General features: G+C 50.2%; 1 protein-coding gene across 3 annotated transcripts in view; it reads left to right on the top strand.

Annotated features, from left to right (window-relative positions):
• LOC135243016 (rootletin-like) overlaps positions 1-23,018 on the top strand; it is a 61,284-nt gene that overhangs the window by 34,499 nt on the left and 3,767 nt on the right. Inside the window, exons 6-21 of one of the 3 annotated variants that reach the window (XM_064314430.1) lie at positions 2,654-2,879; positions 3,902-4,052; positions 8,207-8,372; positions 9,639-9,755; positions 10,617-10,673; positions 11,212-11,280; positions 11,420-11,509; positions 12,407-12,516; positions 12,830-12,898; positions 13,506-14,169; positions 14,955-15,071; positions 16,224-19,991; positions 21,050-21,197; positions 21,339-21,444; positions 22,266-22,425; positions 22,862-22,966. In XM_064314430.1, coding sequence (XP_064170500.1) covers positions 2,654-2,879; positions 3,902-4,052; positions 8,207-8,372; positions 9,639-9,755; positions 10,617-10,673; positions 11,212-11,280; positions 11,420-11,509; positions 12,407-12,516; positions 12,830-12,898; positions 13,506-14,169; positions 14,955-15,071; positions 16,224-19,991; positions 21,050-21,197; positions 21,339-21,444; positions 22,266-22,425; positions 22,862-22,966 — 6,123 coding nt within the window. Of the gene's footprint in view, positions 1-2,653; positions 2,880-3,901; positions 4,458-8,206; positions 8,373-9,638; positions 9,756-10,616; positions 10,674-11,211; positions 11,281-11,419; positions 11,510-12,406; positions 12,517-12,829; positions 12,899-13,505; positions 14,170-14,954; positions 15,072-16,223; positions 19,992-21,049; positions 21,198-21,338; positions 21,445-22,265; positions 22,426-22,861; positions 22,967-23,018 lie in introns of all 3 variants that reach the window. The other 2 variants (XM_064314428.1, XM_064314429.1) reach the window with 2 other exon arrangements.

Below are 23,018 nucleotides of genomic sequence, written 5' to 3'. Positions count from 1 at the left end.
TGATACCTGGGACCCTTGATGACTTAAAGCCATTTAGCCAACAAATGTGTTCCATACTGTATCAGCATAATTTACAGCTGAATCTAGTCCCACCCCCCAATTCCCATATCCATTGAGATCCATTCAAATGCAAAGAGTTTTTTGTATTGCTTGTACAGTAGGACAACCTGACAATAAGATATCCAGACTTGGATGGTGTTGATAGGTCACAGACATCAGGAAGTCTTGGCATGCAAAGGATATGCAACCAAATACAAAACATAACTCTTTTATTTGACATTGTTAATTTGTCTAAAACACTGAAATGGGGGACTACGTATAAAAAGTGCTGTAATTGCTACATGGTGAAGCCAAAATGTATAAGAATACCCTTTAATAAAAGCTCTGAGTCTGCGCTTTGACCACGTGTGAATTGTTTGATTACAAACAGAGAAAATAAAATATTAAATCAGAAAAATGCAGGTGGTTTAAATGTTATAGCCCTGACTGCCTGCACCTGGCTGGCTGACAGACACCGACAGAGGCTCGCAGGTATGAAAAAACAACAAAGAGCTCAATCAAAGAAGTGAATGTGAGAGGAATGATGGAGAATACTACAAAAATTAGACCCAGGTTGAAATAAAAACAGAATTATCCTTCAAAATGTACCAATCCCCCCCTGCACCAACCCCCACCCCCCCATGTACCAATCCCTTCCATGTACCAATCTGTATCATTCTGCTATGTTTGAATTTCTGCTACGGCACTTTCTGTACTGTGATTCCATCTTGATCTGTGATGGGCATATAATACTGATAATGAACAGTTTTGACTTTTCGCGGTATTAAAACGCGTCCCAATGGAGCCGGAAAGCTCACCTCAGTCACCAGCAACGTGCAGCTCCCACCTGGAGAACAGGTGAACGGATGAATGAATGAATGAACGGATGAATGAATGGATGGCGGTTGGGCTATTAACCGATAGCGTCTGTTTTCCCAGTCTGATCTCTAACAGCACAGATGTCATTGTGGACAGACCAAAGAGCCCTTTGTGTTGGCTGGTCTGGCACCTGGCTCCCCAACCCCCACCCCCCCCCCCCCCCCCACTTACCACCACCCTGCCCCTAATCTGTCCGCGCTGCCTAGAGGCAGAGGCCTCGCTGCAGAACGCAGGCGTCTCTCTCTCCTCGCTAACGGGCTGTTTGTCTGGGTGAATCCATGGCTGCTTTGCTGAGGACAGGACAAAACGGTGGTGGCGAGGCGGAGATTAACTCCGAAAAACGCTGTAGGCCAGGCGGGAGAACTTTAGTTTCCACAGCAGTGATTTGTCACCCCTTCCTGTCAGCTTGTTAATCCCAAGGTCTTTACTCTATTAGCTTCCTGTTTCTCAGTTCCTGTCTCTACTCCCTAGCGCTGAAGCTGAAGGATGGGGTCACGCTCGGCAAGGTTTACGGCTGTTTTTAATGGGAGCCTTATCTGGTGGGGTGTGATAGCAGATCTTTGTACGGTACTGATGGTGAATTTGCCAGCTGTGTGAGCGTAAGCTTGTTTCACAGGTTGGCTGCTGAAAGATCAACACCACCATTGTTCAACACGAGGTCAAAGCAAATAAAGTCTAGTCAGGACATTTCCCATAATCCTGTGTTTTTCAAATACTGGTGTGACATTTAGTTTTAATACAGTCATTAGCACTGACCCTCACTGCTTGATATGACTGGTACTCCCGTCCTGGTTTCTCATGTGGACTGTTTGTTAAAAAAATATATATATCTGACTGGAAAGATGACATCATTGAGCGAAGGGTGCTTCCTCTACCCCCTCCCTGAAAGTGCCCTGTTGCATGTGGATGAGCTCCTGGCAGTGACAGGCTATTTATGTTTGCAGCAAAAAGAACTTCATTACATAAAGAGGTGATCTGCCCATGCTGCTAACTGGAAAACAGGAATGACCAATACAAATATGCCCCCTTTAATTCTACAAATGCTGATGAGTTACGTGTGGCGATATGTGAAGATGGATTTATGAGCTAGTTGAGTGATTTGTGTTAATGGATTAGAGACCACTCTTTATTTAACCGTTAATTTATTTAATGTGAGATTAATGTGAGACAAATCTCTGAATTATGAAGAGGTCTGGTGAAATTTGATTAAGCACATATCTGATGGCATATTACTGGAATTTGAAGCAGCAGTGAAATTAAGGGGCCAGCCCCAGAGGATCATGGGTGTGGGAATGACAGGGAATGTGATGGGGCCATTTGTGTGACCGTGTCCTCAGAAATGGGCTGTTCATTTTCGGGTAGCTGCCAGTGACTCTGCTCTGACTCCCATCTCCTGGCTGTGACTCTGCTCTGACTCCAGCCTCCTGGCTGTGACTCTGCTCTGACTCCAGCCTCCTGGCTGTGACTCTGCTCTGACTCCAGTCTCCTGGCTGTGACTCTGCTCTGACTCCAGTCTCCTGGGTATGACTCTGCTCTGACTCCAGTCTCCTGGGTATGACTCTGCTCTGACTCCAGTCTCCTGGCTGTGACTCTGCTCTGATTCCAGTCTCCTGGGTGTGACTCTGCTCTGACTCCAGTCTCCTGGGTGTGACTCTGCTCTGACTCCAGTCTCCTGGGTGTGACTCTACTGTGATTCGGTCTCCTGGGTGTGACTCTACTGTGATTCGGTCTCCAGGACGTCCCGCAGGAGACCGGTCGGGCCAAAGGGACGGTGATGATCAGTAACGGCGGTGAGGCCGGCGGAACCCAGCCCAGAGACGCCCCCTGCAGTCGCCCGGCGGGATGGCAGGAGCAGCGCGGCCGGACAGCTGTCCCCTGCAGCCACAGCGCCCCCTCTCTGCACCAGCCAGAGTGCGGCCCGCTGCTCCAAAGCTCCTCCTCTTCAGGGTCACTCAGAGACCGTAAGAGCAGGCCTGTGTGTGTGTGTGTGTGTGTGTGTGTGTGTGTGTGTTCTAGTACAGATCTAGTACACATTCTTCATTGAGGATGTCTGTCACACTGAGCACATTGTATTGACTGATTACAGTTATGTTATCAGGTCAGGCTGATTATACATTACTGGCCCTGGAAAGTAATGATTCTGGCCAAAGCACTAATTTGATATTGATTTATCAATACTCTGGTACTGAGACTCACATATGACAGTGTGGTTGAACAGCTCTGATTGCATCTGTTTACTGATACTGTGTCACTTGGGATTATTGTCCTTTTAGCACGATCTGCTGTGTCTATTCAAAGATGTATAGAGAGCGTGTGGTCTGTGTATGAGCAACTTGGCTTTTTATGTTGAAAACTTTTTTGTTGAGACACCATAAAATGGTTGATGCTGTGCAATGCCATTGGTTTAAAGGAGACTTTAGAAGGGATTATTATGCTGACTAGCGCTAAACCACCACCTGCAGTGGACCAGTAGGTGGCAGTGAAGACCATAGAGGGTGTGTGGGGTTCTATGAGGATGCTCCCCTGTGTCAGGGGAGTGTTCTCACCTGGTCTCCAGCCCCCAGCTCCCATCCCTATGATGTGTGATTATGATGATATTATATTATTACATACTGTAATTTATATTTTGCCCATAAATGATAATCATAGGGAGTGTATACTCAGTGGTGTGGTTATGGGATGTGGAACAGCAGACCTGTACACTCTCTCTCAGGAGTGAGACTGGGCGTCTGAGGCAGTGAGACTGGGGGTCTAGGGTAGTGTGACTGGGGGTCTGGGGCAGTGAGTCTGGGGCAACGGGACTGGGAGTCTGGGGCAGTGCAGGTGTTTCTCAGGTACCCGGCCTGTGGCGATGTGAAAGCTTTAGGATTTCACTTGCCCACGGTGCCCTCTGCAGGTAGGAATGGGTATTGCTCAGGGTCAGGTCAGAGGAGGAGTGTTGTTGAGTAAGTGTGTTTATGTGCGCTGTCCTTCTCTCCCGTAGACTCTAAACAGGGCTCCCTGAATGGAAGCAGAAAGGAGCGTGCTGAAAGCGGGTACTTCTCCCTGGAGAAGCCCAAACCGGACTCTCAACCTCCCCAGCGCCCCCGCCACCTACCCCTGTCCTCCCCCAGCGGCCCCGAGGGGCCCCACAGGTACCCCTCCTCTGACCCGGACCCCCTCACTTCCCCTCTCCCCCCGGACTCCCTCCGCTCCAACGGCACCTCCACCTTCAGCGCCTCCCTCACCTCCCTGGACTCCGACCTCAGCCCCGCCACGCCCAAAAGCCCGACCGCGCCCACCATCGTGACCACGCCCCCCAGCTGCGAAGACGAGGAGGAGGAGGACGAGGGCAGGGTCTGGGGCGGCGGCTGCGGCGGGCAGCGGGCGGGGCGGGGCGGCCGCCGCCCCCCCGTGAGCTACGCCTCGCTGGCGGACGTGCCCAAAGCCAAGCGCCTGACCCAGCGGCTGGCACTCAGCGCCCACAGGAAGAGGCTGGAGCAGCGGGCACGCAGCCCGGGCAGGGAGGAGGTGGCACGTCTGTTCGGCCTGGAGCGCAGGTACGCACGCACACACACACGCACACACACACACACACACACACACACACACACACGCGCAGGCACACACACACACACGCACGCGCAGGCACACACACACACACGCACGCACACACACACACACACACGCAGGCACACACACACACAGGCACACACACACGAAAAGCACACATAATATGAATACAAATACACATAATATGAAGATAAAGTACGTGTTAAATATTCCTTAACTGGAAAAGATTTATTCACAAAATAATCTGCAAGCCAGCCCACGCACACACGCAGTGAAAGCTCACAATAATCTCAGCCAGATAAACTATTACAGATGTAGTTTTTAAAATATGCAATTTTATGTAAACTTTTTTATTTGGTATGCTAAGGTAAGAACTTAACGAGACCGGATCATACTGGGTCAATGCTGAGGTGAACCGGTTAAACTCGGTTCGTGCTACGAGTGGTACAGACTGTGTTTGCTGTCATGCACTTGTTGTACGTCGCTCTGGATAAGAGCGTCTGCTAAATGCCTATAATGTAATGTAATGTAATGTCAGCTGCAGCAGTGCCCCCTGCTCAGGGTGAGTGCTGACTGGCCCTGCTCAGGGTGAGTGCTGATTGGTCCTGCTCAGGGTGAGTGCTGATTGGCCCTGCTCAGGGTGACTGCTGATTGGCCCTGGAGGAGTTTGTGTTCTTATCAGAGCAAATATCACTCTCTTCTCCACTGTCCTGCTGGATGTGAATGATTCACCAGCTACCTGGCCTTACACACAGCAAGGTCTCCAACACTGTACTGCTCACTGAAGGATACGTGTTGAATCCCCTCAAGAAAGTAATAATAATAATTTAATCGCACCTTTCTTACATTGTACACAAAGCCCAAAGTAACTGTGGTTATTGGATACATTATTTTATCATTTTTAAATATTATTTACATTCAGTAGTATTTTTTCTGTATGAAATACTATTGCAAAATTTTGGTTTATTTTGTCTTTTGGTCTATCAGTGAATTAATACGACGTAATAAAAATCAAATCAAATTTAAAAAGAAACATGTTTCCACAGCACATGAAAGAAAATGAACGCTTTACTAACTGTTGGTCTGTCTGATTCAGAGACATTGTACTGTAAGCTCATTTGCTAATTGCTAATGTAACTGTGGAAGTAAGAAGGTGGATTTCCGTAGTGCATCGTTCACTGTCATGCAGGTCTCGGCTGTTAGATTGATGCAGTTACAGTGCAGAAAGTAGGATTCCTGTCAGAGATGCACAAGCTTGGACCTCAGTCCAGCTCTCTGTACATCTATTTACCGATACTTTGTCAGTGGAGAAGCCAGACTTGTCCCTTTAGCGCCATCTACTGTTTATTTTATTCCTTTTCACAGGTGGACGATTTGGTTTATAATCTAGCTGTCTGTGTATATGGCTGTTCTGCCTGTGAGTGAGATATAAATCCAGTAATGACCTCTGTCACTGTATTTGTTTTTGTCTGTCTCTGCAGAAGTTTTACTTTAGCTGTTATGGTAATGGTGGCACCCGGGACAGCGTAGAAGATGGAACGTTTTAGGGATAGTTTTGCTCTTCAGCAAAAGCAGGCAATTGTATTTAAAGCCATTTTCAGAAAGGGCAATTTAATTGGAAATGGACGGTGAGCTAGACCAGGGGTTCCTCATCCGGGTCCTAGAGTAATTTCTTGTATGCCAGTTATCATTCCGGTCTTGATTTTTTATGTTTGTTGAAAACTTGTAGTTGTTTTGGCTCATCGTGATTTGCTTTGCTTATTGAAATTTTCATTTCCATAAATTGAAATAAAGTTTTATTTCAATGGTCCGGTTTCCACACTTTCAGAATTTAGGACTTCACCGATTTTGGCTGTAGGTCTGTCAGTTAACCGATACGAAACAACCATTTTCAAATGGAATTTCTAACCTGTTGCCATAGCACATGACAGAAAATTAAAGCACTCATTGGCTGACAGTTTGTCCGACTGATTAAGACATTCAAAGCGTCTGAAAGCAAAGAGCAGCTCTTCGTACTTCAGGAATGGCATTTCAGGTTTGATTTAAAACCAGCATAGACAGGGATACTCCAAGACCTGGGCTGGGAGCCATTGAGCTAATCCATCTGCTGGGGGTATGCTTCTTACTGCTGTGTGGTGGTACTCAGAGTGGTTATTTTAGGGTGTTACATGCTTAAAACTGAAGTCAATGAGAACTCTACATGGAATGTTATCATAACTGTACTTGAAACATATTATCATAACTACATGAAAACACATTTTTATAACTCTATGTGAAATATACTGCATTATCAGAATACATCGAACACTTTGGTTTTAAACCACCAAGAACACCTCAGTGCTCTTGAAAGGCATTTTTTGTTGTATTCCTTTGTTTCCACTTAGAAGTTTTATTTGAAAAAAAAACCTATGCAAATCACATCATTTTATGTAATGTTTCTTTTTCTGGTTGATACTTTTTTAGTTCTGTTCTTTGTTGTCACCTCAGACCTTCCTCAGTTTGCTCTTTTGTTTTTCTGTTTATCTTTTTTCTTTTAGGAGTCTTGGGAATCCCCCCGCCCCCCAAAGCTTCTGCTCCTTCTGCTGTGCTGCCCCGCCCTGCTGACCTATCCCATTCCACCTCCAGCTCTGAGCAAGGAACACTCTCTCTCTCTTTCTCTATCTCTCTCTCTCACTTTCTCTCTCTCACTCTCTCTATCTATCTCTCTGACTTTCTCGCTCTGTTTCTCTCAAATTGTTTTTTTCAAATTCAAATGGCTTTATTGGCATGACGTAACAGTGTACATATTGCCAAAGCAAGCGTTTAAACATGGAAGAGCTAAACATTAATTTCTAGAGATAATTAATCTCTCTCTCGCTCTCTCTCTCTCTCTCTCTCTCTCTCTCTCTCTCTCTCTCTTTCTCTTTCTCTGTCTTTCTCACTCTCTCTGTCTCTCATGCTCTCGCTCTGACTCTGTCTCTCTCACCCTTGCTCTAACTCTCTGTCTTTCAGTCTCTGCCTCAGGCACACACACACACACACACACACACGCTTGCGTGCGGACGGGCACACACACACGCACACACATGCTTGTGTGCGGACGGGCACACATGTACACACACACACATGCTTGTGTGCGGACGGGCACACACACGCACGCACACACATGCTTGTGTGCGGACGGGCACACACACGCACGCACACACACACACACACTCACATGCATGTACAAGCACACAGACGCACAGAGCACTGCAGGTTTGGCGCATTGCTGCTCTTCAGAGCCTCATCACAGGGGTTGATGTGGGGGTCTGAGAGTCTTCTCCAGGGATCTCTTGGGACCGTAACACACACCTCTCCAGACCGCAGTGTCCCAGCACCCTCTTTCCCCCAGCATGCTTTGCAGCTTCCTTTTCCTGTTTCTCTGTGTATCCCACTGGAACTGATAGCCTTTTTTTCCCCCACCATCGTGAATGGTCGGCTCACGTAGCATGGGCTTGTGTCATTGGTGCGTTTCTGCACCTAGAAGAGCACGGCTGCTCACTCTCACAGGCGGTGTTGCACTTTCAGCAGTGGACACACATGAGTTGAAGCACTGGACCGGTTCACTCTGTATACATGGGAGACGTTTGGGCCTGGCCCATTGCTCCTCTGTGTTTTAAGGTTCAGGGGAAGTACACAGTCCCTCTCTGTATACCAGCTGCTTGCTGTGGTGTGAGTGTGTCATGCTGCCGGTGTGTTGGTTCCCCTTTGTCAGGAGGCCCCAGGTGATAGAGAAGTTTGAGATGCTGGAGGGAGACGGCGTGGAGCACGTGGAGACCAGCTGCGCCTCCTCCTCCTCAGGACCTCCCTCCTCCTCCTGCTCCTCCAACAGCGCCTCCCGCCAGGGCCGGATCGAGAGACGCCACGTCGCCAAGAACCAGGTGCGGTACCTCCACCCAAAACCAGCACTGTTACACTGAATTCTGTCTGTACTCTACTGTGCCTCCACCCAAAACCAGCACTGTTACTCTGAATTCTGTCTGTACTCTACTGTACCTTCACCCAAAACCAGCACTGTTACTCTGAATTCTGTCTGTACTCTACTGTGCCTCCACCCAAAACCAGCACTGTTATTCTGAATTCTGTCTGTACTCTACTGTACCTCCACCCAAAACCAGCACTGTTACTCTGAATTCTGTCTGTACTCCACTGTACCTCCACCCAAAACCAGCACTGTTACTCTGAATTCTGTGTACTCTACTGTACCTCCACCCAAAACCAGCACTGTTACTCTGAATACTGTCTGTACTCTACTGTGCCTCCACCCAAATTCAGCACTGTTACTCTGAATTCTGTCTGTACTCTACTGTGCCTCCACCCAAAACCAGCACTGTTACTCTGAATTCTGTCTGTACTCTACTGTACCTCCACCCAAAACCAGCACTGTTACTCTGAATTCTGTCTGTACTCTACTGTTCCTCCACCCAAAACCAGCACTGTTACTCTGAATTCTGTCTGTACTCTACTGTACCTCCACCCAAAACCAGCACTGTTACGCTGAATTCTGTTTGTACACTACCTCCACCCAAAACCAACACTGTCACACTGAATCCACTCAATCTATCTATGAACCAAATTTAGTTGATAGACTCACTCATATTTAACTGTACCTTCAGAGTGAAGTAGTCACCACATAGTTTCTACCAGCACACTGTGCCAAGATAAAAGGAAATTCAAGAAGAGATGAGAAAAAAGTTGTTGAAATATATTGGTCTGTAAAGGGTTACAAGCCATTTATAAGGCTCTGGGACTCCACTGAATCACAGGGAAGGCAATTATCTCCAAATAGAGAACACTTGGAAGAGTGGTGAATCTTCCCATGAGTGGCCAGCCTGCCAAAAGTTCTGATTGTCTTTCTTTCTCCTTGGCTGATGTTCTCTCTCTCACCATGGCTGATCTTCTCTTTCTCCCTATCTGATCTTATCTTCCTCCCTCTCTGGCTGATCTTCTCTCTCTCTCCCTGGCTGATCCCCCCTCTCTCTCCCTGGCTGATCTTCTCTCTCTGTGTCACCCTGGCTGATCATCTATCTCTGTCCCTGGCTGATCTCTTTATCTCTCCCTGGCTGATCTTCTCTCTCTCTCTCACCCTGGCTGATCATCTCTCTCTCACCCTGGCTGATCTCTTTCTCTCTCCCTGGCTGTTGCAGATGATGTCATTAGATGCCTCTACGGAACGTTCCATGCCTGATGTCTCCAGGTCTTCTCTGTTCAGCAGCCGCCGCGCGAAATCCCTGGACCGGAAGGCCCCAGAATCCTCTGTGACGGTCGGTTGTTTTTCACAGGGCCTGGTTGCTGGCCTCTCCTGTCCGGCTCTCAACTGTACGGCGCTATAAGATTGACCAGGATGGCACTGACCGGAGAGATTGATTGCTTGATTTACTATCAATTTAGAATTTTGAAAACAGAAACTAAATGAGAGAGGTTTTTAAATTCCTAGTTTCTGTCATTTAGCGTTTCTTTTCCTGTGTAGATTCCCTTTAGGCTTTAACATCGTTCTGGTTAGAACTCGCTAGTGCCAGTCGGACTGCAGATAACGAATCGGACGACCTATAGAGAGCATGTGAGGTCAAGGCCATCGAGGATCTGAGTCCCTGATTTCGGGCTACTCGGGGGCTAGAGAATGGAAACTGGGCCTTTGTGTTTCTCTCCACTGAGGAGGTTACAGGCACTTCTACGGGCAGCTGCCCCTGTCAGAACAGCCCCTTGGTATAAATAGACGGGAGTGTGCCTTGTGTCTGCGCTGGGAGAGCGGGCTAGTCGGGGTGTATTTACTGTTCAGAGAAACAGGCTGGGTGTGTCTTCCCGATTCTTGCGTCCGATGAAGCTGAACAGGAACAAGGTAGGATATATAACGTAATGTACAGACAGGTCAAAGGATTAAAAAAATCTAACCGCAATTGCAAAGGTGTCATTTGCTAATTGAGTTGCGCACAAAATATGAAGACGTTCTGAGGCAATCCCTATTGCAAGCACTGAGATTTCAAACTGTGTAGTCTTTATCTGCTTACCAGCCAATAAGGATATAACCATGACAGTCTGTATTGTATGGTAGCTGGCCAATCAGAATGCGTGTTTGCACGTGCAGTGTTATTAATTCCTGTGTGTCGCATGCGGTCTCTTCTCAGCCCGACCTGTTGAATTTTAAGAAAGGATGGATGACCAAACCGCACGAAGATGGAACTGTGAGTAGGGGTCTGGACGAGTGTGTGTGTGTGTGCATTTGTGTGCATGCGTGTGTGCGTGTGCGTGCATGTGTGCGCGTGTGTGTGCGCGCATTTGTGTGCATGCATGTGTGCGTGCGTGTGTGTGTGTGTGTGTGTGTGTTTGTGTGTGTGTTTGTGCATGAATGTGTGTGTGCGTGCATGCGTACGTGTGTGTGTGCACATTTGTGTGCATGTGTGTGTGTCTGCATTTGTGTGTGTGCATGTGTGTGTGTGCGTGCATTTGTGTGCGCGTGTGTGTGTGCATTTGTGCGTGTGCGTGCATGTGTGTGTGCGTGTGTGTTTGTGTGTGCGTTTATGCATGCGTTTATCCATGCGTATGTGTGTGTGTGTGCATGCATGCATGTCTGTGTGTGTGTGTGTGTGTGCATGCATGTCTGTGTGTGTGTGTGTGTGTGCCCATGCATGTCTGTGTGTGTGTGTGTGTGCGTGCATGTGTGTCTGTGTGTGTGTGTACTGTTCTCTTCTAAGGCCTCTTGCCTTCCTCTTCCTCTCCCAGTGGAGGAAGCACTGGTTCGTTCTCACCGACCAGAGCCTGCGCTTCTTCAGGGACTCCATCGCCGAGGAGGTCAGTGAATAACGAGTCTCCCGCCCGCCTGCCGACTCCTTCCTGCCTGCGTGTGCCGCTGCAGCCTTCAGAATGCCCGCCCTCTGCTTCCTGCAAGGACCACTTCACTTCCTCTCTCATTCATTTGTACTGGTTTCAGGCTGCTGATTTGGACGGCGAGATAGACCTGTCCACTTGTTATGATGTCACCGAGTTCCCGGTGCCGAGGAATTATGGGTTCCAAGTCCACGTGAGTGGAATGAGGAGAGACTGACACGCATCTGCTGTGCTGTCTATCAGCAATATATAGAACCATGTATATCGACAAACCGATTAATCACTATAAATATCCACTTATTCCTTTCTGTGTAGCGCAGCACTAGGGACTCAGCCCTTAGGGGAGGCAGTGACACCACTTCCTTTTTTACACTTGATTCTGAACTTGTGAACGATGTGACCGGGGGGGGGGGGGGGTCCCTGGCTTTCTGAAAGGGGGCGTGGTTCAGGAGCTTTCTTGGGGTCTCATCGCTCACTCCAGACAGGCCGACATGCCTCCCGCCCTAATGGAACCCGGTTTAAGCCTCCCTTGCTATGTGCGGGGTCAGAGGTCACCTGAAATAGTATAGTGCTTTGCCGCTTTCCAGAAATAGCGTCGCTATTTCTAACGCGCCCATGGCTCTGAGACCAGAAACTGCCGACTCATTGGGGAAATCGCCGGTGACATCACAGAAACCACAGAAAACTGAAATGCCTTATATTAAACTGAGTCGTTGTAACTGCTTCACGCTTCGCAACCTAATTACCCGGCAACCTCTCAAAAAAAGGCAGGGGGTGTACATTTGATAAGAGGCACATGTAAAAACTCCACAGCCTGACACCCCAAGGCCCCCCCCCCCCCCCCAAGAGAGAGGCTACCACTCCATTCGGCTGTGTGCTGGTCTGTCTTCATGTGAAAAGTTATGACTCATTACACATTTAAACTGTGCGTTACTGTGTTTTCCCTATGCGCTGGTGTCGGTACTGGAACGTGCTCCCTGACAGTTAGTTGTATTCTGCCATAGAGAGATAAGCTGCGTGCAGGTTTACTGTTGTGATTTATGTGCCGGCGTCGTCCCGCCTCACGCCGTGTCGTCCCTCCCGTGTCCAGACGAAGGAGGGCCCGTTCACCCTCTGCGCCATGACCTCCGGGATCCGCCGCAGCTGGATGCAGGCCCTCCGGCAGAGCGCGCGCCCCGCGGCCGCCCCCGACGTCACCCGGTGAGGTCACGCCCGCCGTTGAGCTCGGTCGCTAAGCCCCAATCACGCCCGCGGGCAGCCGAAGTTGCCGAAGTCTCCACCACTCTTTTTCCCTTCTGTGAATATTTTTTGGATAACTGTAGTTGTTTAACACTCTTCCTAAGGTTGTCTGCTTGCATGCCAGTCATTTTTTAAAGCATCTATAGTAGGGACTTAGGCAACTTTAGTTGCCCGCGGGCTTGAATGGGTTAAATCGTGCTAAACTTTCTCTCTGCCTTTTTGGGGCCGTTTGAGACGTGCTTCCTGTTTCTGTTCTCCGCTTCCTTCTCCCCAGTCCTTCGCCTTTCTTCCGCGTGGCTCGCGGGAGGAGCGCCTCTTTGAAACTGTCCGTTCTGAAACCCAGGTGGGGAACGGCTGCTATCCCTTTTCCCTCCTTTCCCTCCTTCTCTTTCTGTGTCCCTTCACCTGTCTTTGTTGTGTCTTCCATTGGCTGGTCTGCCATTTTGCTCAGAAGGGCAGAGACAGACCAAACACAGACCAAACACAGATAACACACTCAGCCTCACTGCCCTTTACAGCACACTAATGCTTTGAGTGTGCTCAGCTTGAAGGCCCAATGGAAAGATTGTGTCTGTACATAGATAGACATAGTATGCTTTTAAATTCTTCATCTAGTCTTTATAGTGTGTCTAGAATAACCCACTAGTATAACCCAGAGCAGGGGTGGCCAACCGTGGTCCTGGGGAGCCGCAGGGTCTTCTGGTTTTTATTTTCACCTTGAATACAACAGTCACTCAGACCAAAGAAGCCAGGTGAGGTGAGTTAACTGTGTAATGAACTGCTTTAATTGATCAATTAAGTGCTGAGTAAAGACAAAAAGCAGACCCTGTGGCTCTCCATGACCAGGGTTGGCCAGCCCTGACCCAGAGGATGTCTAGTATAACCCAGGGGATGTCTAGTATGCACATTAACGTGGGCGGATTAACGTGCAAGTTGCTTGTTTCTGACAGCACCCTCCCCGGGGAAAAGGCCGATGTCGGGGCCGCGTTGGGATTCTGCCCCCCGCCCCTCCCGGAGGTCCGTCCCGGCGCGGAGAGCCCTGCGACTGGGGGAACCGTCCCGTCAGGGAGCGGCTGTGGCTCGGAACCGCGGAAGAGAATCTGGAACCGGCGGCACGGAGGGTGCCGTAACGCCTTAGACTGGGCGGAAATATACCCCGGGCTGGCCCAGGAGAACTGCACAGCGCCACCCGGTGGACATCCGAAGGGAAGCACTGACGCTGTGGATGGCGGCTCCACAGCCTCCCCTGACTCCTCCTCCTCCTGTCCGGCATTCCCGGGCTCCTCTTTGCCCGTGGCGGAGGAGGCGCGGGAGGGGGAGCGGGGACGGCGACGCAGTGAGGGAAGACCTTGCTTCCAGGTGGCGTCAGCACCCACGACTCCCGCTTTCACCCGGCCAATCGCGGCACCCGCTTCCCGGGTGGGCGGGGACGGGCAGGAGGTGGGGCAGTTGCCGGGCGACGTTCCCGACGTGCGGGTGGAGATCGAGCAGCAGTGGCTGCAGGTGGAGACCACGCCCCTCCGCGAGGAGAAGCAGATCCCCATCTCCGGCGCCCTCCCCTCGGACCCTCCCCCTGAGAGACCCCCCCTTCAGACAGCTCCACTGGGCAGCCAGGTACCCCCCCTCCCGCCCCCTTACAGCTGAGCTCAGCACAGACTCACACGTACAGGCTGATTACACTGCATATAGTGTACACTCAACCAGCAGGATCACACAACCAGCAGGCCCTGTATACCGTCCCTGTAGCGTTCCCTATCCAGCACAGGGACGTCAGGCTCAGCCTCTGTTTCACAAAAGATGTCACTGTAATAATGTGATGAATGCACTGCTGCTCTGTTTAATGAATTCATCAGTAAGGAGGAAGATAAATCACCATTTAACACGCGGAATAATGGTGTGCTTCAGTTCCCTCCAGTGCATCCTAGACTTTAAATAATTTAAGCCAGCGTTTCCTTTGTTCATTATTTAGACAACATTTATCATGGATCCTAATGGCCACCAAAGTCAGCGTTCCCAGAGTAATGGGACTTGCCGAAAGACAGGACAGCATTCAGGACCAATCACAGAGCAGCTGGGTTGAACCGGCTCCTGAGAAACGCACAGGACAGCCTGTTGCAATGCCTAGAGTGTCTGTACAGACAGGCTGCATCTCAACAGCCATAAATGATCTGTGTGGGCGTGCACGTGTGACAGTGCATGTGTGAGCGTGTACGTGTGAGTTTGCTCATGTGTGAGTGTGCTCATGTGAGCGCGCTCGTGTCAGAGTGCACGTGCATGCATTGAGCGTGTGAGCCCATGCCTGCTGCGTGGGGCGTCTGTGGAAATGGCCTCGCTGATGTATGAAAGCGTTTGTGATGCGGCGTTGCCCGTGCTTATCAGAAGCGTGTTTGTTTGCGCAGCTGGAGCAGGTGCAGCTGGAGCTGTCCAGACTGCAGGAGCACAACGGCCTCCTGCAAGAGCAGCTGCGGGAGGGCCAGTCACGTGGGCGGAGCGACAGGGAGGGCTATGTGCTGCAGGTACGAGGGGGAGCGGTCTCTCTCACCGTTATCTATACCAAGCTCCTTCATCAACATGCGATTTTGTGTTTCTAGTTGTGCAGTCTATACGTTAAAACATTTGTTTCGTTATGTAAATGCTTATTTGTGCCATGTGCTAATGAGGAGCTGTATAATATATGTGTAATATTGTGGCAAAATTAAGTTAAACAAAAGTAAAACGAAACTGAAGAGTCAGGAGTTCCATCTTTAGAAAAGCATGATGGAGGTGTGATGCATGGTGGGATATGAATTTGATGCTGGAAACTTAATCAAATGTCATGCATGGCTATGTGTTCCTTTTGATTCACTAATTTTGTTCAAATTTTCAGTTTGATCATGACTGTGAAGTTTTATCCATGGCCAATTTTTTTCTATTTTATTCCAATGGGGAAAGCAGAGAGGGTTACAGATAGAGATGGGATCACAGTACAGAGAAGGTTACAGATAGAGATGAGATCATAGTACAGAGAGGGTTACAGATAGAGATGGGATCACAGTGCAGAGAGGGTCACAGATAGAGATGGGATCACAGTACAGAGAGAGTTACAGATAGAGATGGGATCACAGTACAGAGAGGGTCACAGATAGAGATGGGATCACAGTGTAGAGAGGGTCACAGATAGAGATGGGATCACAGTGTAGAGAGGGTTGAAACACCACAGGGCTGAGATTTGACTTCCCTTCATACTGCACCACACAGTCTGCCCTCATTTTACACATTTACATATTTCTGCATAATTATTTTCCTTCATTTTGCCATACTGCATTTGGGCTTTATGGGTTTTGAAACCTACAGCCAGTGGTGCTAATAACCCTGGTTGAAGTGGCAATGTTTTTCCAAAGTTGCGGTTTGTGGTTACTCTTGGTAGGACTTCATTTCCATTCTTTTATGTTTTTATTTATTTATTGTTTTCTATTGCTTCTATTTCTATTTTCATTTGTGAAAGCATCAAGAAAAGCACAACACAAAGCTTTCGAAGCTCACCTTTAGAGTAAGTTAAGCTGTGGCATATTGAGTAAGAAAAGGGCAATTTAACCCGGTGAGCTTTGATCCCCAAAGATGGGCCATTCAACACTGCATAGCATAGCCACAAACCCCACTAACTGAATTTCTAACTGATTTCCTTAAAGAGCGGCTTTCCACTGTGTTCCTCGGGGTGTGCGGACTCCTGCCGGCAGCTGAACCGGCTGAAGCAGGACCAGCAGCTGCAGCCGGAGGGGCGGCAACAGGACCCCTCTGCCCAGCAGGCGCAGGTCCTGGAGCCCACCGTCAGCGAGGCGGAGATCCAGGCCCTGCGGGCCCAGCTGACCGACACGGCCGCTGAGCTCCTCGCTAGGGAGAGAGCAGTGTCCGAGGCACTCGGGGAGACGGCGCTGGAGCGCGAGCGGTTCCAGGACCAGAGGGAGGAGTGGGCGCACAGCGAGCGAACCCTTCGGGTCCAGCTCCGGGACACCGAGGACCGGCTGAGGGACGTGGAGGCCTGCCTTCTGGAGAAGAGCCAGGCCCTGCGGGACCTGGAGCGGCAGCAGGCCCTGCAGCAGGACTACGGGAAGGAGGTGCAGAACCTCCAGGAGAGCCTGTCGGAGGTCACAGCTAGACTGGTCGCCGCACAGGAGACCCAGGCCCTGAAGGAGGAGAGTCTCGAGACGAGCCGGGACCTCCCACACGAGAGCTGGGATAAGGAGAGGCAGTGCCTGATGGAGCGGCTTGCGGAGGTTGAGGCGAGGAGACACGAGCTGGAGGACCAGCTGCGGACGGCAGAGCTGCAGGGAGAGCGCGGTGACCTGGTGCATCGGCTGGAGGAGCAGCTCGCCACTAAGACGGATGCCATACAGGACCTGACGGAAATGACCAGGCGGCTGACGGACGAGAAGGACCAGCTGACCTGCCGCTGCCAGGAGCTTCTCAACCAGATCACCGAGGCGGACAACGAGGTGAGTAAACTTCAGTCCCGCCTCGCGGTGGAAGAGACTGACTACTGCAGCCTGGACCGCTCTTACCACAAGCTCTACGAGGAGTTCCAGAGGATCAGCCAGGTCCTCTGGGAGAAGGAAGAGGAGATACAGGAGGTCAAGGAGATTTATGAGAGGCAGGCGGAGATGAAAGAGAAGGACCTCAACGAGGCCCTGGTGAAATTGGCTGCCTTGGAATGCCGTCTGGAGGAGACCCAGCTCAAGCTGCAGGCGAAAGAAGAAGCCGTCTGCAGGGTTAGTCAGGGGAGCATGGAGCCATGCGCTGCGGAGAGGGACCTGGGGGGTGAACTAACGGCTGCGGAGAACCGCATCGCTGAGCTGGAGCAGGAGCTGAGCAGCATGCGGCTGGCTTACACCGCCCTTCAGAGGGACTGTAGTACAGTACAGGGAGACCCTTATGTCCAGGAGAGCTCAAGCAAACAGGATAAGTTGACTGATGCCATCCACCCAGAAGACATCGGAAAAATCAACAACCCCTCACTGATAGACCACGATCCTTCAGAAGAGAATGGTTCCTCAGACACATTGCTGGAGTCTGTTGCCTCTGCTGGTGGTGCCATGGACACGGAGAAGTTCATCGGCATTATCAACACACTGGAGAACAAACTGTACTCCTCAGAGGAGAAGCTAAAGGACATCACTCTGAAGCTGGAGGAGCAGGAGGGCCTCAAAACGGAGGCCGTGAAGGAGCAGCGCACCCAGTGGGCCGAGCTCGAGGCAGAGCTGTGCTTGACACTCAGCGAGTGCATGTCCAGAGAGTGCCGGCTCTACGCCCAGCTCCAGGACGATTTGGACGAGAGGCGCACTTTCGGCAAGGAAGCCGACTGCCGTGTTAGTGCGGAAAATGGTGCATGTGCAAAGGCTTTAGCCTGCCTGGAGCTCAGTAGGGAGAAGGTCCAGTCCATACTGAGAGGTCGCCAGGAAGGTTGTGCCGAAACGCAGAGTCACACGCTGTCAGAAATCGAGGCCGAGTTATGCAACGCCACTCTTCACATTAGGCGAGGAGGGAACGGTCTGGAGGAACAGAAGCTGGATCATCAAGGAACTCGGAATCTGGGAATGAAGGAAAACAAGGTATCAGGACTGGACAGAATAGAACTGTCTGCCCATATGCTAGAATTTGAGGCTCTTGTTTTGAAAAAGATGGCTTTATCAGTGCGGAATCCGATCAGCGACCTTTTGCAGGGCCTCAGAGAGATCCACCAAGAAGCAGAGAACTTGAAAAGAGGTAATGAGAGTTATGTGGCTATCATATATGCAGATGTTGTGGCTAGGAAGTTGATGGTAGAATGTGAGTTTTGGGCCGAGGTGGATAAGCTGGAGGTTCAGACTGAAGAGCCTGAAGATTGGCTCCAGAGTGTAAGAGACTCCGCTGAAGAAAATTCTGATGTCACAAGCAGCAACTGTGTCCAAACTGACTTGGCAAACTCAATACAGAATCTTAAGTCTTTTTACGACGAGAAGTTTCGAAAGCTACAGAGCGAGCTGCTGGAAGCGCATGCAAATTTAAAGCGCAGGGAAGTCGCACTGAAAGAGGTGGTCAGCGCCTCGAAACGGGCAGGCTTTGGCAGGCTAGGTCAGGGGCTCAGTGACGAGATTGACCGTAGTCAGGGAACAACGCTGGCTGACATCAGTCCTCCCGAACTCGCCCCCTATTTAGAGCAGATCACGATGGAGGAGGCCCGTGACTTGGCAGAGGAGATTGTCAGTCAGCATCTTCAGAGAGATGTGCTCATCTGCCACGTCGAAGCCGTAGATTCCCCACGCGTTGGTCAAGAGAGACTAGCCACTGAGCTGCAGTTACAAGCAGAGGTCCTCCAGCGTCTCTCTCGTGAGTTAGAGGCCACCTACGAGACTGAAATGGGTAGTGTCCGTCCCTGTTTGATCAATGTTTTACACAATAAGCACTACAAGCCTGCTGGTAATGTCGCTAGCAGCACTCTGTCCATGCAAGAGACCACAATTCCCTTTGTAGCATGCAAACCAAGTATGGGACAGGAGAGGGACATGAAGCAGTGTAACGGAGCCCGTCAGAGCACGGGTGGACCATGTCAGGAGTACGACCCCAGCATAGGCGCCGCCCATGAGGGGTGCATCACCTCTCTTCAGGAGGAGTGCCAGAGCCTCACCCAGGCATTGGCCGGCCTCCGAGAGGAGAACCACGCCCTGAGGCAGGAGGTGTCCCACTACGCCGGCGAGCTCTCCCAGCGGCGGGAGCAGACGGAGCGGATGGAGGAGCGTTTCCAGGCGGAGGCGGAGGAGCTGAAAGCTCTGTACGAGATGGAGATTGGCGAGGCCGAGCAGAGGATGACGGCCAACGAGCTGAGCCTGATGGAGAAGATGGCCGACTGCCAGCAGAAGCTGGAGGTGCTCCTCCTGGACATCGAGGGAATGGAGGACCGCCATGAGGAGCACGTGCGGAAGCTGGAGGCCCAGTCCCAGGGGAGGATGGAGGAGCTGCACTGGGCCCACCGGGAGGAAGTGGAACGGATGCAGTCCCAGCACACGCAGAGCCTCCGTACCTTGCTGGACGCCCTGGACAGGCTGCAGGCCAAGCACCCCGAGGACTCGCCCCTCCCCGAGCTGGCCGTGCCCCCTCTTGACCAGGCCATGCTCCCTCATGACCAGGCCCCATCCCACCATGACCAGGCCCCATCCCCCCATGACCAGGTCCCGTCCCCCCATGACCAGGCCCCGTCCCCCCATGACCAGGCCCCGCCAATCCACGACCAGGCCCCGCCCACAGAGGGCCAGGCTGGGGAAACTGGCACGGTGGAGCTGGACTCCACGACAGTGCTGAGGCAGAGGATCCAGGAGCTGGAGATGCAGGTGAACTCCATGCAGGACCAGCTGGGGAATAAGACCCCGGGGGAGGACGTGTCCAGCCTGAAGGAGAAATACCAGAAAGACCTGGAAAATTTGAAGGTTATTTTATTAATTATTCATATTCTCCCCTTTTTTTTCCATCAGAAGGTTTCAGTTAGACCAAGCAGTTTTTTTCCGGATTTTGGAGTTGCAGAGGTCAGTAGATTATACTCATAATGTGTATGACTGGCTGGCCGACTGTGTGAATATTTTTAAAAGTGAAAAAGCGAAAATAACGTGGTGTTAAATCAGACAATTCGAGAGAAGATTGTTTTATCTTTGCATAAAGCAATGAAAGGATATTAGGAAAATGAAACCCCTTTATTTAGTGATTTTTGGTACAAAACATGCTAAATTAATTATTCTGCAAAGAGTATTTCCTCTCCCCACAAAAATGGAGAAATTTGACTTCCAGACTGAACAGTGACCACTTAATGTCCATTTTGAAAATATTAAGTATCGTTCTTACATTACCCGACACAAGATCCAGATTACAGGCTCCTTCTCAGACATCAGATGCTTTGCAATTCAGTGTCTGGTCTCAGTGCGCTGTGTCTAACCCTAACCCTGCATGGCTGCTCATACAGTAACCTCTGTGTGGCTTTTCACCGTCAGATTCAATTTTTAGTGAGAAGCACAGTGGACACTGTCTGCGTCTGGGTAAAGCCTCAATTCAGTGCAAAATTAAAAATGAAAACCCAAAAACATTAATACAACTTCTCAGATTTAATGGGCCAGAATCGCTTGTGACAAAATAAGACTTTATAGCAGTAATGAAGATTATCTTGGGTTAACACACATTTGTTTTTTGTTGTTACAAATTTCACTTTTGGTTTTTGAATCACTAGCCGTTCTGAGATATTGCAGACCATTTTTAGACAGTGAAAATGTTTTAACTATGTGACTGACCTGCTGACAAAACAAAGTAATCAGTCAACATCTGATAAATGATTGAATTTATCTGAAAGGAAGTTAATTCCACTGTGACTTTCACTAAGCTGAATGATTCAATACAATTACAGACCAAGAATAATTTCAGAACAAAAAAACAACTGACGGACCTGAATCTGATTGGCCCTGTCCCATCCCACCTTGCCCCGTACCCTCCCCTCCCTCAGGCTACCTGTGAGCGAGGGTTCACAGAGATGGAGGAGACGCACCTGAAAGTGATTGAGGAGATCCAGCGACAGCACCAGAGGGAGGTGGCCCACCTCCGGGAAGAGCGGGAGCGGCTGCTGGCTGAGGAGACGGCCGCCACCATCTCCGGTAAAACTGGCCGTAGAGCACCACCCTGCTCTGTGTGATGTAGAGCACCACCCTACTCTCTCAGAGCACCACCCTGCTCCCTGCAGACTATGCTCATAACAGGTAATCCTCCTCCCCCCCCCCCCCCCCTCCCTGTTGCAGCACTGGAATCCATGAAGAATGCCCATCGGAAAGAGCTGGAGAAAACGCAGCGCTCCCAGCTCAACGGAGCCAATGCCGACGTCCAGGCACTGACGCAGCAGTACCGGTGCGTGGCCCAAAAACCGAGACGTCGCAACGTCCCCCATGCCGTTTAATCACATCCTGACCCGCGTGTCTTACAAACTACACCAGTGCCAAAAACAGGAGGGGGCTAACAAATATATATTAATCTGAGTTAGTTTAGGCACACTCGTGGAGTGTAGAACAAATTATATGAATTAAATGTAATTACAGGGCAAGTGTCCAAGAAACACAGGAAAGTACATATGGTAGTAGTAATGACCTTGTAATTACTATTGTAATAGGAGCAAATGGCATGTTTCATGTTTCCGCACTGCCTGTGTTTTTCCATGCACAGGATATTGATTAAACCGATATTAAATATTTATATGAAGCAGATCTGTTACTCACTGCAGTTCCTCAGATGGGATTTGACCATGCAACCATCTGGTTGTGTAACTTCACCTGAATGCTGTAATAAATGCTGAAACTGTATTATAGTATGTCTGAAAGCGTGTGGTGCGTGTGAGTGTGTATTATGCGTGTGTATTATAAGCTTGTATCCTAAAAGTCATAGGTTCGATTCCTGGGTAGCACATTGCCATTGTACCCTTGAGCAAGGTACTTAAATGGACTGCATTTATATAGCGCTTTTATCCAACGCGCTTTACAAATGATGCCTCTCATTCGCCAGAGCAGTTAGGGGTTAGGGGTTAGGTGTCTTGCTACTTAACCTGCATTGCTTCAGTGTATATCCAGCTGTATAAATGGATACAATGTAAATGCTATGTAAAAGTTGGTGAGTAAGTCGCTCTGGATAAGAGCGTCTGCTAAATACCTGTAATAATAATAATAATAATGCTGTAGGGAGGAGCTGCAGTCCGTTCAGCGGGAGCTGGAGGTCCTGTCGGAGCAGTACTCCCAGAAGTGCCTGGAGAACGCGCACCTGGCCCAGGCGCTGGAGTCTGAGAGGCAGGCGCTGTCCCAGTGCCAGCGGGAGAACCAGGAGCTCAGCGTGCACATTCAGGCAAGCCGGGGGCCCCGTCCACTGCCCCAACGTTATAGGGGCCCCGTGCTCTACACCCACATTACAGAGGCCCTGTCCTCTACACTCACGTTACAGAGGCCCTGTCCTCTACACTCACGTTACAGAGGCCCTGTCCTCTACACCCACATTACAGAGGCCCTGTCCTCTACACCCACATTACAGAGGCCCTGTCCTCTACACCCACATTACAGAGGCCCTGTCCTCTACACCCACATTACAGAGGCCCTGTCCTCTACACCCACATTACAGAGGCCCTGTCCTCTACACTCACATTACAGTATATTTGTATGTGTGTGGGTGTGTGAGTATGTGGGTAAGTGTGTGTGTGGTTGTGTGTGTGTGTGTGTCTGTGTGTCCGTGTGTCCATGTACGTGCATGTATATTTATAGGTGTGTGTGTCTGTGCGTGTTCCCAGGAGCTGAATGAGCGCCTGACAGTGGAGATCACTCGTATGCGGTCCTGCCTCAGTGGGGAGGGGTCCCCAGCCCAAGCGCAGGGCAAGGACCTGTATGAACTTGAGGTACTGCAGCCGAAACACACACACACAATATACATACACACACGCGCGCACA

Source organism: Anguilla rostrata, chromosome 17 (assembly GCF_018555375.3).
Source record: "Anguilla rostrata isolate EN2019 chromosome 17, ASM1855537v3, whole genome shotgun sequence".
Lineage (NCBI taxonomy): Eukaryota > Metazoa > Chordata > Actinopteri > Anguilliformes > Anguillidae > Anguilla > Anguilla rostrata.
This window is presented reverse-complemented; position numbering and strand designations above follow the sequence as displayed.